This window comes from Chlamydotis macqueenii, chromosome 1 (genome assembly GCF_036417535.1).
Source record: "Chlamydotis macqueenii isolate bChlMac1 chromosome 1, bChlMac1.mat, whole genome shotgun sequence".
Taxonomy (NCBI): Eukaryota; Metazoa; Chordata; class Aves; order Otidiformes; family Otididae; genus Chlamydotis; species Chlamydotis macqueenii.
In genome coordinates, this window is record NC_141556.1 from 212546835 (window position 1) to 212560522 (window position 13688).

At 44.4% G+C, this 13688-nt stretch overlaps 1 protein-coding gene across 1 annotated transcript in view; it reads left to right on the forward strand.

Annotated features, from left to right (window-relative positions):
* The first annotated feature begins 3687 nt into the window (after positions 1-3687).
* Positions 3688-13688, forward strand: part of GUCY2F (guanylate cyclase 2F, retinal) — a 47249-nt gene continuing 37248 nt past the window's right edge. Inside the window, exons 1-3 of the mRNA XM_086743204.1 lie at positions 3688-4426; positions 7409-7710; positions 9269-9623. Coding sequence (XP_086599330.1) covers positions 3688-4426; positions 7409-7710; positions 9269-9623 — 1396 coding nt within the window. The remainder of the gene's footprint in view (positions 4427-7408; positions 7711-9268; positions 9624-13688) is intronic.

A 13688-nucleotide genomic window follows, 5' to 3' on the forward strand; every position in this document is an offset into this window, starting at 1 on the left:
GGATGTGAAGAAAGACTAATGGGAGCATTGCCATGCTGCTCTCCTTCGATTTTCTGTATAGTCAGTGGAGATGGAGACTTTTCTGGAGGGAGAACCATAACAGGAGCCAAGCCTTTTCCCTGTCTCTGCTGGCTGCAGAAGGTTTACAGAGAAATAGGATTTATTCAGTGGTACCCTCTGGTATAATCCATTACAAAATGCATTTTATTTCCAGGATGCTTGAAGAGCTCAGAGCAGCAGCTCCTGGGAGGCTGCTTGGCCAGGCTGATGTGGGAGGTCAGACCAAGAGATTAGAGCACCCTCTTCTGCTCTAAAAATTTAAAGCAAAGCGATACAGCTGCGACTTAACTTTCCCATGGGAAATGTTATGGCCGTAAGAATACGCGCATCCCTCGCTCACTGCAGTGAGTACGGAAGGGTGTTGGGAATGGATCCGATGGTGCGCAAATGGTGCAGCATTACAAAGAAATCTTTCCTCTGTGATGTGGTTGTTGCAGTAACGATGAGCTTAAGATGGGAGAAAAAAGTAAGGTTTGGAGTCACACACCAGATCTTAAAATTTAATGTTAACTCCAGACAGATTAATTACCTGAATAACATTTTTTTTTTTGCCTCAGGTGCATTATTTGCCTCGCTTGTTAATTACTGAGGCAAATCATGCAATGCCAGGACCTGAGCTTGTTTTGCAAAGGTGGAAGTGCTATCCCCAGTCCTGGGCACCTTAACCATGGGACAGATGCAGCAGACCTATTTGGGACAACCAACTGTTCACTTGATTGCAGGAGGGTCTTTTCTTTCACTGGCAAACAAGAAGCAGAATAAAAGAGAGAAAATGATAAAGGAAGAATATGAATTGCTAAGGGTCAAAGTAGTTACACTAATAAATAGACCTCCAAGTTGATTATTTTTTAATCTTTTATCGTTGGATGCCTTACCCGCTTTTTTTTCAACACAGATTTTAGCGCAATAAACATCCCCTGGAAGTGAGCACCGGAGTTTTGCAGCTGCTCCAGGAGACACTGAAGTTGCTGACCCTGAGTGGAATTAAACTGCACGGTACTGCTGTTGATGCCGAAATAAAAGAGATAGTAGTGAGCATTTGATAGAGGAATGGAGATGTAGGTATATTTGTATATGGATAAATCAAACTTTTCAGTTCAGTTAAAAAAAAATCAGGCTCCTAGCTGCAAAAAAAAAAAAAATGTATTTAATTTCATGCTTTGATCAAAACCTAGTGTCAAAATCAAACGCTTTGGCAGCATATAAAGCAGCATTCTCAGTTTAGCTTGACGTTAGTGCATCTTTTAGGCACTTTCCAAATGTAAAACTGTTTGGTAATTCCTAATAACCCTCCTGAGCAGTGCCAGTTTTCAATGAAGCACATGTCCAGCAACCTTCCTGGATCTGGGCTGTGCAAGGAAATGAATGAATGGAAGGAAATTAATTAAATGAAGAGAAAGCTGCTCTCCCCACTGCATCTGAAAGACTTTGTGGCTTCCCATAATCCTTAGTGATGAAGAGAGAGCTTCTCCTGAACACACACCAGTGAGAAGTGTATAATTTATATGACGTATTTGAAGTTAATACTGCTAAAAGATTGAATTATAAATGGTTCCCTCTAGACCACAAGCACTGGTCCTGTGACCTCCGATAAATTATGGTAAGGCCCTTCCTAGCTAGGACAGGCGTGGAGACATTCAAGGTCTTTCCAGGATAGCAGTTTTATTGCCAGGTCCACTGGCGAAGGAAGGTGTCTGGGAGTATGGAGGGCATTGTTGGAGGGCTCAGCTGTAGGAATCTATCTAGAGGACCCAGGGAAATCACCAAGAAGATTTTAATACACGTATAAAAATCTCTGTGTACATCATGATGGGTACAAGGAAGAAATGAGGAAAAGAGGAATGTAACACATTAGCAGGACATTAAAGCCCAAAATCAAATATTCTGCTTACCCCAAACCTAAAATAGCTCTTGTCTCTGCTGCTTACGGGGCAGAAGAGGAGCTATCCCTGCCACCGTGCAGAGAGACTTAAGGAGCTGTTCTACAAAGGCAGATCTCAGGAGCTAAATCCCCCTAATCCAAGGGCAGAGCTTTAAGATGCCATCCCAACAATTACTAAGTTAGATATGAGTACCTCTCTGCACTGAGACGGTTCAGAGGGAGGCAGCCCTGGAGGTCTGCAAGATTTTCATCAAGGAGCTAAGGGCTTGGGAGGATGTATCCAAAGTCGTGAAGCTCTGGAGGAGAAGGATGGACCTCACCAAAATGGACACAGAAAGGTTTTGACACCGCATGGAGTCCTAGAGCACCCAATCCACTGGAGTTACCCATGCAAGCAAGAAGTTGAAGGAGGTGGGCACCTGAGCGCACTTGCAGGGGAGGTTGACCATGCATCGCCTCTCCTTGAGGCGGGACCCGCATCTCAGGATAGCCACTGCCACTGGTCAGAAGCTGCTCCGCTGGTGGGTGGCTCCTTCTGGAGGTCCCTCTCCATCAGGTTAGAGGATCTGTGGGTGCATTTACAGCATATGCTGCACTGCGTTGCCTGTCTCGGTGGCTGAGGATCCAGGGTAAAAATACTTCTCTGGCAATGAACAGGTAAGCTGGTAAGGGGGCTGCTATTTTTAGAGCACAAACTCGCTTGAATCAGCAAAATTTCTAAGCCACGCGGTGACACTGCAGATGGTGAGGAGACTGTTGTGGGATTGTGATTTCTGTGCCTGGCTGTGAAGGGTGAGGTTGTTATCCCCAAAAAATGCCCGTGGCTCCTAGCCTTTAACCAAGAATATTTTAAGCCAAGAGTGAACACAAAGCTTTTGCCTTGACAGTTATTTATCACTTCTATATCTAAATTCAAATAATAATCCTTGTTTTTTCTCATTTTTTGATTACTTGTTTATCCACCTTTCATTCTTCCAGGTTTAAGAGACTCTGCCATGAATTGCCCTTGAAAAATCTTTTCAGAAATTTTAAAAATCATATACACATACATACGTATCTCTAAGTATATATATATATGGGTCTATATATGTGTGTGAATATTTACGTTTTTATGGGCTCTGATTCATATTCAAAGCCCAGTGAGGATTTTGGATTGGTGAAAGTTGCTTGCTTAGTGTGTTTCACCTTTTTATTTTCTTACATGTATGTTTGTCTCTGTGATCTGGGTATTATCCTTCCAAAAAAACAAAAATATAGTGTATCCATAGGTTGTGTTTACTGCTGCAAACAAAGCACAGTCAGTCTTCAGAACCTGATTTCAAAATATCACAGAATTACTGAACGGTTTGGGTTGGAACAGACCTTTAAAGGTCATCCAGTCCAACACCCACACAGCAGCTACCAGTACCCTCTGGTCTACCACAAAATACATTGCAAAGCATTTAAAAATGTTTATAAATGTGTTTAAGAGCTGTGGTATGTTTAACTGACACTGGGTGGATGCTCGTCTGCGTGGTGCAGTGGCTTGTGTGGTGCATGTCCACGTGTCTGCGCAGGGTTTTGGCACCTCATAGACTTGCACCTTGAGAACCGTTGTGTAATTTGGGCTGACTCAGCTCTATCTACGTGTACTGAACAAATGCGTCTACAGGAAGGCAAATCTAATCTGCTTTTCTTCCAGCAGCTGGTAATGCACGGCTTGGCTTCCTAAAGAACTCGGCGCAGGTCTGCCCACCTGTAAAACAATGTCATTTCTCCTACCGTGTCCTAACAGCTTGCTCTGGGTGCTGTCAAGGCACATTAGATTGCATCATTTCAACACTAGAAATTCATTCAAGACATTTTTCCAGGCTCTCTGGTGGCTACTATTGGGAATAATCCTACTTTGCTCTCCAGCACATTGTTCTGTTTTTAAAATTGGACTGCTCGGACCCTGGAACTGTGACCCCTTCTTTTCCAAAGCCTTTCCCCATGTGGCTGCCCGGTTAGCAGTGGGACGAATAAGCAAAGATCCCTCACTAAATCTTGGCCACAGGCTGGATTATGTGGTCCTGCAAGAAGAATGTGAGACACCAAGAGCTCTGGTTAGATTCATTGACTTTGGAAAGCTTTCCTCAGCCTTCATAGGCCCTCTGAACCCTGGCTTCTGTGAGGTTGCCACACTTTTAGGGGAAAACTGGAATAAAGCCATCTTCTCATGGATGTGCATCAATTACAAACTGGATTCCACCATCCACCACCCTACATTTGCAAGGACCCTGCCCTCTCCAACCCGAGTTTTATTTACCGTAATGAAATATTTTAACTGGGCTCATGTTGGCATCATTGCTTCCAATGAGGATATTTGGATGGACACAGCCAACAAGTTAGCAAGTGCACTCAGGAACCAGGGGCTTCCTGTAGGCATCGTTACATCCGTGCGTAAAGGAGAAAAAGGCACTGAAGACACTTGGAATGAGATTAAAGCAGTTGACGGCATCAGAAGTAAGTGCTTTGAGTCTCATTCCTCTTTTTTTTTTTACATGTTCTCCAGGGTAGGATTGCATTGTTACCCAATAGACATGGCTTAGAGAACTAAATTTTGAAGTAATTTAAGCCCATCAGAATTTTATCTCTGACCCTAGTAGAGCCAGGGCTTCATGTTAAAGAATGCTAGGCATTTTATATGTGGTGGTGTCATAGTTTAGCCCCGCTTGGGACCAAGCTACATAGTCTCTTACTCACTCTATCCACCCTTTGAGGGGATAGGGAGAGGTAACGTAAGAAAAAAAAAGGCTCAAGGTTTGAGATAAGGACAGGGAGAGATCCTTAAAGTTACCATTACAGGCACAACAGACTCGACCTGGGGAAAAGTATTTATTTGTTATTAAAACCAAAGCAGGTTAATGTGGAAGATAACAAAAACAGCTTCTTCCTACCCACCTCTTCCTGGGCTTAACTTCATTTCAATTATCTCTACCTCCTTCCCCCCGGCCGAGTGGCACAGGGGGGAAGAGGGAATGGGGGTTACGGTCAGTTCATCACGCATTGTTTTACATTGCTGCTTCATGGTTGGGGGAAGAACTCCTCACATTCCTCCCCTGCTCCAGCGTGGGGTCCCTCCCACGGGCCACAGTCCTTCGTGAAACTGTTCCAGCGTGGGTCATCTCTTCCACGGGGTGCAGTCCCTCTAGAACAGCTGTCCCAGCAGGCCCTCCACGGGCCACAGCCTCCCTCAGGCCTCCACCTGCTCCGGCGTGGGGTCCTCCACGGGCTGCAGGTGGATCTTTGCCCCTCCGTGGGCCTCCATGGGCTGCAGGGCACAGCCGGCTCCACCATGGGCTGCACCACGGGCTGCAGGGGAATCTCTGCCAGGAGCTGCATTACTGGTCCCCCTCCTTCTGCACTGACCTTGGCGTCTGCAGCCGTTCCTCACAACAGGCTGGCAGACACCTCTCAGGATCCTTTTTACATTTTATTCACATCTCATCTCCTCTCCACTTCTTGCAGCCAGGCTGGGCCAAGTCAGGCCCAGTCGGCCACCTCGCGGGAGGCCAGAGGGTGAGGCCTGCAAGGCCCACAAGGCTCGCGCCTCCCCCTCTCTGCCCCCGCTCAGCTTCCTCACATCTTCTCTTCTCCTTTTTCTTTTTTTTTTTTTTTTCTCCCCTTCTTAAACATAGTGTCTCAGAGGCGTTATCAGGGAACATTCTGCCACCAGTTGGCTGGGCCCTGGCCAGTGATGGGTACACCCCAGACTTGGCCAGGTCCACCAGACGAAGGGGAAACTTCTATCAGGTTCTTGCAGAAGCTGCCACCATAGCTGCCCGACTCCACCCCAAACAAAACCAGCACAGATGGAGATGGGTAAAGGTCTTCTACAACATGAAAGATTGGGTCCCGCTTGTCTGAAAAGATAATATTTAGTAAATGAGTGTCTGTGCTTGACCCTGTCAAATGTAAAGAGGGGTTTAAAGAAAGGTTTTATATTTATGGTGTTTTAGGTTATGGATTATCAAAAATCTAACGCTTTGATGCTGTGTCCTTGCTACCTGTGTTCAGTGAAAGTATCATAAGTGAAATCCAATGTTACACAACACTTGCTAAAGCAGTAAAAGATCCCTTGTTGATGTACAGCACATGTAGTAAAGAATGATCTGTTTTCTCTTGAGAAATCATGAGAAGACATGTATTTTCTGGTTCAGAGCTTTGTTAGGAAGTCTGTGATGGAGCTCTGGTTCTGGGTGTACACCTCTGTCATCAGCACCGTGAATCCAGATGAGGATGCATTTTAGCTAAGCCTTTGACTTTTGTGCCAAAGACTGACAAAGGTAGCAAGGTCCTGTCTAACTTGGTGTCTTATCAGTGCTCAAATCTATACTTGAGACCAAATTCGCTTTGGGTGGGTTCACCTCATCACCATCACAGCTCTCCATTTGAGTTGGAGATGGTGGACCCCTTTCATAATCAATGGAGAGAACTAGTCCCTCTTCAGACATGATACATCTGATCAGCTTAAGCTCTCTGCTGTAATATGGGATGACTCACTGCCTAGAAGTACCCGTTTCTTTGCTGTAATTCAGGAACCTGAAAATGCTTTTGTTCACTTCAGCTTCTACTTTGGCAAGGATACTTCTTCTCTTAAGGAGAGCCCACAGCTACTCTAGAGATCCTGCTCCCTCCTGGTTTAGTCTTCTTTGCAACTTTTCTTCCCATCTTTGCCCTACTTTGCTCCTCTCACTGACTGAGTTTTGAAATGTGTCTTGGGTGAAAGATCAGGAGTGCTTCTTTTCATGAAGGGCCAGTGAGAGCCATGGGAAGCCTGTTAAGCAGATATTGGTCCCATGGCATTTTGCAGGCAAAGATGCAGAGTTTGGAATGGCCAAGCATAGACCAGATGTTGAAACAGTACACAGTGCTTAACTTAAAAAACCGACACAATGGTCACAGGGCGAATGGGTGGAGCTTGGGCACTGCTGGGGCACTGACTGTGTGGTGTCTGTCAGCTCAGGGCACAAAAAGGGAAAGCTCACATCTCTCAGTCGATGGCAGCACAGGACCATGATTTCCCATCATGTCAGCTTGTGTCTCACTTTTGTGAAAATTTCTATCCACTCTTCCTTCTCTATGACTCCAGGAATGGGTAATGCTTTACAGCCTCCTTTGCTAGATGTTACAGACCTTCAGAAATTGAACAAAATAAGTGTAGCTCCCAACATCCTTAGCATAGAATCACAGAATCATAGAATGGTTGGGGTTGGAAGGGACCTTCAAAGGTCATATAGTCCGACCCCCCTGCAAGGAGCAGGGACATCCCCAACTAGATCATAATATTACGTTGGTGTGGGTCCATTATGATTCTATGATTCTATGATTCATTAGAGTCTGACCTGATACAACAGTTCAGACAGCTCTTTTATTGGGAGGAAGGAGCTATTTTTTGTTGAAAAGCCCACATGGATTAACAAGACTGCAATTCTTGTGTTTCAGTTGTACTCCTGTGCATGCATTCTGTGCTCATTGGAGGGGAGGAACAGGCCGCCTTACTCACAAAAGCTCTGGAAATGGGACTAGCAGATGGAAGATACGTCTTCGTTCCATATGACACTTTGCTGTACAGTCTTCCTTACCAAAACAACTCATTCGACGTCTTTGATAGCAACAGCAAGCTCCAGAAAGCGTATGATGCTGTGCTGACTATCACACTGGAGTCTGGAGAAAGGACTTTCTATGATGCGTTCAGGGAAGCTAAAGAAAGTGGTGAAATAAGCATGGATTTGGAAACCACCCAGGTAAATATTCTTTCTCTACAGCCTTTCTGGAGCCAGGTAATGGGAGACATGAGACAACCAATAGCTAAAGAGCAAGTACAGGTGAGAGACAACCCAGAATGTGTGCTTGTATTTTGAGAAAAATATGGTGGAAGTTGGATGAGGTCTACATTTGTTTGGAAAGAATATTTATCCTGAATGTCTGGCAGTCTAACTCAGTTGGCTCAACTGCAGGACCATGATGACAATCCAGGACCATGATGGGAATTCAAGAGAAAGGGGTTGCCTTTGAGGGTCTTGAATTTTATTTGCTGTGCACTAATTGCAGTAGGCTGAAGCTGAAGAGGTGTCTCCTAAGGTAGATAAAGTCCATGGAGTATTTAAAGCACCAAAATAAAGCGTCCACATGCCTGAGAATTTGGCGAGGTGCAACAAACAAAATACTGGATGCGTTTAGAGGAAAATACTTAGGATCATTACTGTCTCATTCTTCTTAGCACTGTAGTCAAAGTTATTCTTTGTCAGTACAATTACCTAAATGTCACTACTAGATTATAAAAAAAAAAACAACCACAAGTCAGTTGCTACCTTGTAGACATTGGTGTCATATTGGTGAAGAGATGCAGGATTTAGCTGAGCTAATCTTCAAACCTCAATATGATCTTTCAAAAAATTACAAGTACTTTTAGGACATGATTTATCAGATCTGCATGGATGTCTACTTTAGGAGGAGATTAATCATGTCCTGAAACCATTCATTTATATCCTTTCATTATAATGAGAGCTCACATTAATCAATATAGTTAAGTAGTAGGGTTTAGTGTAGGGTTCTTAATTGTTGGTGTCTACATCTGATCATGAATCCCACCACAGACATCAAATTCTGTGGCTCCCAACAACACTCCTCATTTTATTACGAGAGTATGGCTATAATACCTCTTCACCTACCAGCTGTGAATGACCATGTGATGGCAAAAGCCACCATGTGTGATTTTAGGGGAGGGGAAAGTTATAGGTTCCTAAATCAAGTCTGGAACAGAAGGGAGTAATGCAAGGAGAAAGAGCTCTGGTACTCCAGAGAATGAGTTTGCTGTGTTTCTGCTTTATAGTTTCTACATCTTAAGAATAAATAATGTTCTGATAGAGAAGACTGATCCTTTGGGCATGATATTTTTTTGTGGGGAGACCAACTTCTGGCTTTGATCGTCTATTTGTGGAAGACGGTTTAGTGCAGTGCTTTGAGGCAGGATGTGATAAAATGCCAGCTGGACGTCATGCTCACAGTCTTGGTTCTTCCCATGATATAGCAATTTTAGATGGTTTTAAAAATATTTTGAAATTATATTTTTGGAAGTAAACATAAGAAAAGGCAGATATTCAAAGTCACACATGTATTGGGTTGATCCAGAGCTACTTTCAACCTAAGATTCTTCAAACCCACTACTCTGTGAGCCATAATGCTTAGATGTCTCCATTGTTGAGTTTACAGCTTAGCCAGTGGAACATTTTTTTTGCCACAAATCTCAAAATAGAGGCTGGTAGTAGTATATCCTGATGACAATTTCTCCTGTATTTTTAGGTTTCTCCACTTTTTGGAACAATCTATGATGCCATTTACTTCATGGCAATGGCTGTAGACAGTGTTCGGAGGAAAGGAGCCAGAGTCTCAGGAGCTAACTTAGCTGAGCACACAAAAAACTTTAGTTTCCCTGGATTTAGTCATCGGGTAGAGACAGACAACTGTGGGAAAGGGCTGAGCAACTATGTGATGCTGGACACAGATGGTCGTGGGAACCAGCTCTTCCCAACCCACTTGCTGGACATGTCTTCAGACTCTGTGAAGTCCCTAGGCCGGGCCATCCACTTTCCCAGTGGAGCTCCACCCAAGCCAGACTCCAGCTGTTGGTTTGATCCAGATATTCTCTGCACTGGAGGTAAGAAAGACAAAAAAAAAAAAAATCAAATGACATTGAGTCGATGCTTCTTATTTCTTTCATCTTACTCCAGGTGATTGCCCCTTTAAATCAGATCTTCCCAAATAAAATAGTCTAAAATCAGGAAATTCATATAAAGATGACCAGTCATCGTGCTGTTCATGACAAGAGTCCTGTACAGAGATCCCAGTATTGATCCACATGATTCTCTTACTGCTTGTTATGTCAATAAGGTTGTTGCCACTATTGTGTGCTGGAAAGGGTTTTCCAGGTCTAGCAGTCAACATCTGCCTATTTTGATGTCAATCAATACATCCCAGAGGCTCCACCCGGCACTATGTCCCTGTCCTTCTGAGGAACAGGGCTCTAAGAGGATTTGCACTGATGAGAGCCTAAGAGAGACGCACAACAGCAGATGCTCTCACCTCCTGGTTAACCCCAGCTTCTTTACCCAGTTAGCTATGCAGCTTTAAGGATCATCAGAGCTCACCTCATCAAGAAAAGGTGATAATCATTACTCAAAATAATTTGAGTTACTCTAGACAACACAGGTGGTAACTGAAGACTTAGGGGCAGAGATATCTCTGCTGCTTCCTGGGTTTGCAAGACTGGGCACCGGTTTTACTTATTTTTAATTTCAGACGATTGTGGTGCAGTTTTAAAGTCCACAGGGAAGCCAAAATCTCAGGGTAGGATACTTAGCCTCCACTTGACATATTTACTTATAATACTAAACACTTACTCCTACTGCCCCAGGATATGACTTAAACAGACAAAATTAACCACATCTACAGAATATTTCACTCGGCAGCTGAGAAAAACATTCCCCTTGGCTCAACCGTAGCTGTTTAAATCAGCGTCGCTCCATGGAAATTGGAGATATACTGATCTTACAGCAGCTGGCAAACGATAGAAGAGACAAATATAATGCTACCATGTATCTAATTTTGCACTGCCACTAGTAATGGTGTATTAATTTAACATCCCATTGCAGCCTATGGAAAAGTCCCCCTGATTTTTAGAGAGATCAGATTTTATGTTCACACCTTTCCGAAAGCATAAAGCTCTGGGCATTTGTCAGTGAAGTGGTAATTTATTATTATTACTAATATTTCAGAGACTGAATTTTATGAGTAGAATTAAATCCAGACCTCAATTTGGCTTTTGTATGGAGTTAGGGTTGGAGGGGAGGTTGGATATGATGTTGCCAGGCTGCTGTGGTTCCAGACCTCAGGTCCAGCAGCAGCAGGGCTGAGCAACTGTTCCGAGTACACGCGCGCACACACACAGAGGGCAAACACAGCCAACCACCGACAGATTGACTCATTCAGGAGAGCAATGCTTTTACAAGCACCGCTACCCACAACTAACATTGTCAAAAGATGGACAACACAAACGGCCTGATCCTGTTCTCATGCACCACTCAATCAGGCTCCAGGCTTGCTAGCACATCTCACCACCTGGCCCCTGCACGCACACAAATGAATCTTCTCGCAGGTGGTCCAGACCTGTAACTCCCTTATAGCCAGCTCTCAAACCCTCTGGTCTCTGCAGGAGCTAATGTCCAGATTTGTGGTCTCTCATGGGTTGCAGGCTCCAGGACCTCTTATTTTATTCACTGGTTAGGCTGACTTGAAGTCTGCAACTGTCACAAAAAAAAAAAAAAAGCAGAATAAAGAGCATCTTCATCTAGGGAAAAAGAAAAATGGGGATAGGGGTTAAGAAGAAGGTAGGACAGATTGTGATGATCAGGTGCAGTGGTTGGCCAGAAAAATGCACAACATACTTATGTGTGATCAGTATCCCACCCTTGAGTCTCCCCAACTCACCCCATTCTTCCCTTTCCCCATGTTTTTCCTTCCTCTAAACATCCCCTGAGAAGATTCATATACTCTCACAGTCCCCGTAAAGTGTCCCCTATTGGGTTTAACACAATCTCACAAGTCCCCTCAGCAGGGCCTGTTGCGATAGGACGAGGGGTAATGGTTTGAAAATAGAGGGAGGTAGATTCAGACTGGACATCAGGAAAAAATTGTTTACTCTGAGGGTGGTGGAGCAGTGTCCCAGGTTGCCCAGAGAGGTGGTGGATGCCCCATCCCTGGAAACATTCCAGGCCAGGTTGGCCGGGGCTCTGAGCAACCTGATCTGGTTGGAGATGTCCCTGCTCCTTGCAGGGGGGTTGGGCTGGGTGGCCTTTAAAGGTCCCTTCCAACCCAAACCATTCCCTGATTCTATGATTCTATGCCGTAAGTTTGCTTTTTCCCATGAGCCCATGATAACCTTGCTTTCACTTCTGATTAGTCATAAATTTCTGGTTGAGCTTCCTCAAGGCTTTGCATTGTTCCTGTGATGGCCTGTCCATCAGTGACATGAGCGCTCTAGTCTTTGGTATTGCCTTTGCTGTCTCCTAGTCCTTAGGCTTTGTTTATCTGGCTGTTTTACTTCTCTTGTCCTTTTACTGTCTCTCATTCACTCCAGTGAATTTTGTGCACCAACTAGCTCTTGCTCTCAGTTTACCAGATGCTACTTCAGTGACTTTGGATGTTTTCCAGCTGTTAAAGGGTCATGATGTGTAACTGTGCCCCTACTTCAAGCAAAGGACATGATCAAGGAGACACTCTGCTACTCCTTAGTTTTCTGCACTGCTTTTCTAGTACTCTGTTGCCTCGGAGTCCTCTAAAATATGGCCAAGCACTTGTGGGTTATAATATGCAATGGTAATAAGCCAAAGAATTTCTCTCAGGCTCTTTCTTAAAGGAGTTTTGTTCAGACAGAAGTCTCTGGGGACTACCTGAGGAAGCTTAGGAGACACCACCAGTAAAAAAGCCCTGACTGAATGCAGAAGAGAGCGTTAACAAACTCCACGTTATTCCTACCGCATTGTGGTCTGGGTAACAGATTCTCTCTGAAAATGTTAGAAGGCCATGCAGAGATGTGAGAAGGAACTTTTATAACCTTACATTTCATCACTAGTTTGTCCAGGAAGCATTTTGTCTTCTGCCCAGTGAGAAAACCAACCCATGCCCCTGTGACTGGGTTATTCAAAGCTCATTCTCTCTTCAGTAAGAGGTTTCCCAGCAGGTGACCACAGGTCCAGAGTGCCAGGTCTCCTGCAAATCTGCCTCTAGGCTGATCTGGTGCCTCCTTTTCCATGGATCTAGCATTGTGCAAGAACTTTATGGGATGTGTTTTGGCTTCATACTCGCACCAGTACTTCTGGAGGGGGACATATCTTCGGCAGCTCCCTTGCCTCCTAGGGATGAACATCAGGTTGCTGTCACCTGCTCTTATGGAGACTGCAACACTCTGACTTTGTCCATGCATAAAGAACAAACTCTGGCCTCCAGGCCAGCTTGATGTGGTCTTGTTCATTCCTGTATTCAAGGTGAGCACCTCCTGGAGAAACCTGGCAGTGTCTCCATTGTACTTTGATGGAATGAAACCTTGGTCTACATCCACTCTGTCTGCAAAGTGGAGAACTGGGTGTGAAGTTTCCACTCTATGGTGCCTGGATTTCTTCCCAGGTGGAGGTGTACAGGGCTAGCTCCAGGCTGGAGCATGAAAGCAGAGTGACTTCTTATATCGAATCATAGTATCACAGAATGACAGAATGGTTTGTGTTGAAGGGACCTCTAAATAGCATGTAGTTCATGGGACATCTTTCACTAGATCAGGTTGCTCAAAGCCCCATCCAACCTGACCTTGAACACTTCCAACGATGGGACATCCACAGTTTCTCCAGCCAACCTGTGCCAGTCAGTGGATGTGTAAGGACGACCAGGGACTCCAGCCCTGGGCTGAAGCTGAAAGTTAAGTTCAAATCTGGCAGGAAAATTCCAGCTAAAATGCTCTCTTTTCTTGAAAAGGACACCAATTTTCAAAAATGTCTGCAGCTTTCACTGAGGAAGCTCTCAGTTTCAATGCTTGCAAAAAGGCCTGTGATTTAGGTGCAAGCGTGACATAGAGTTATGAACCTTTTATCAACACAAATTTCACCATGCTTGTTTGTGTTTAAAGATCTCTGAATGTAGACAGAACAAAATCGAAATAAACAGAAGAGACAGA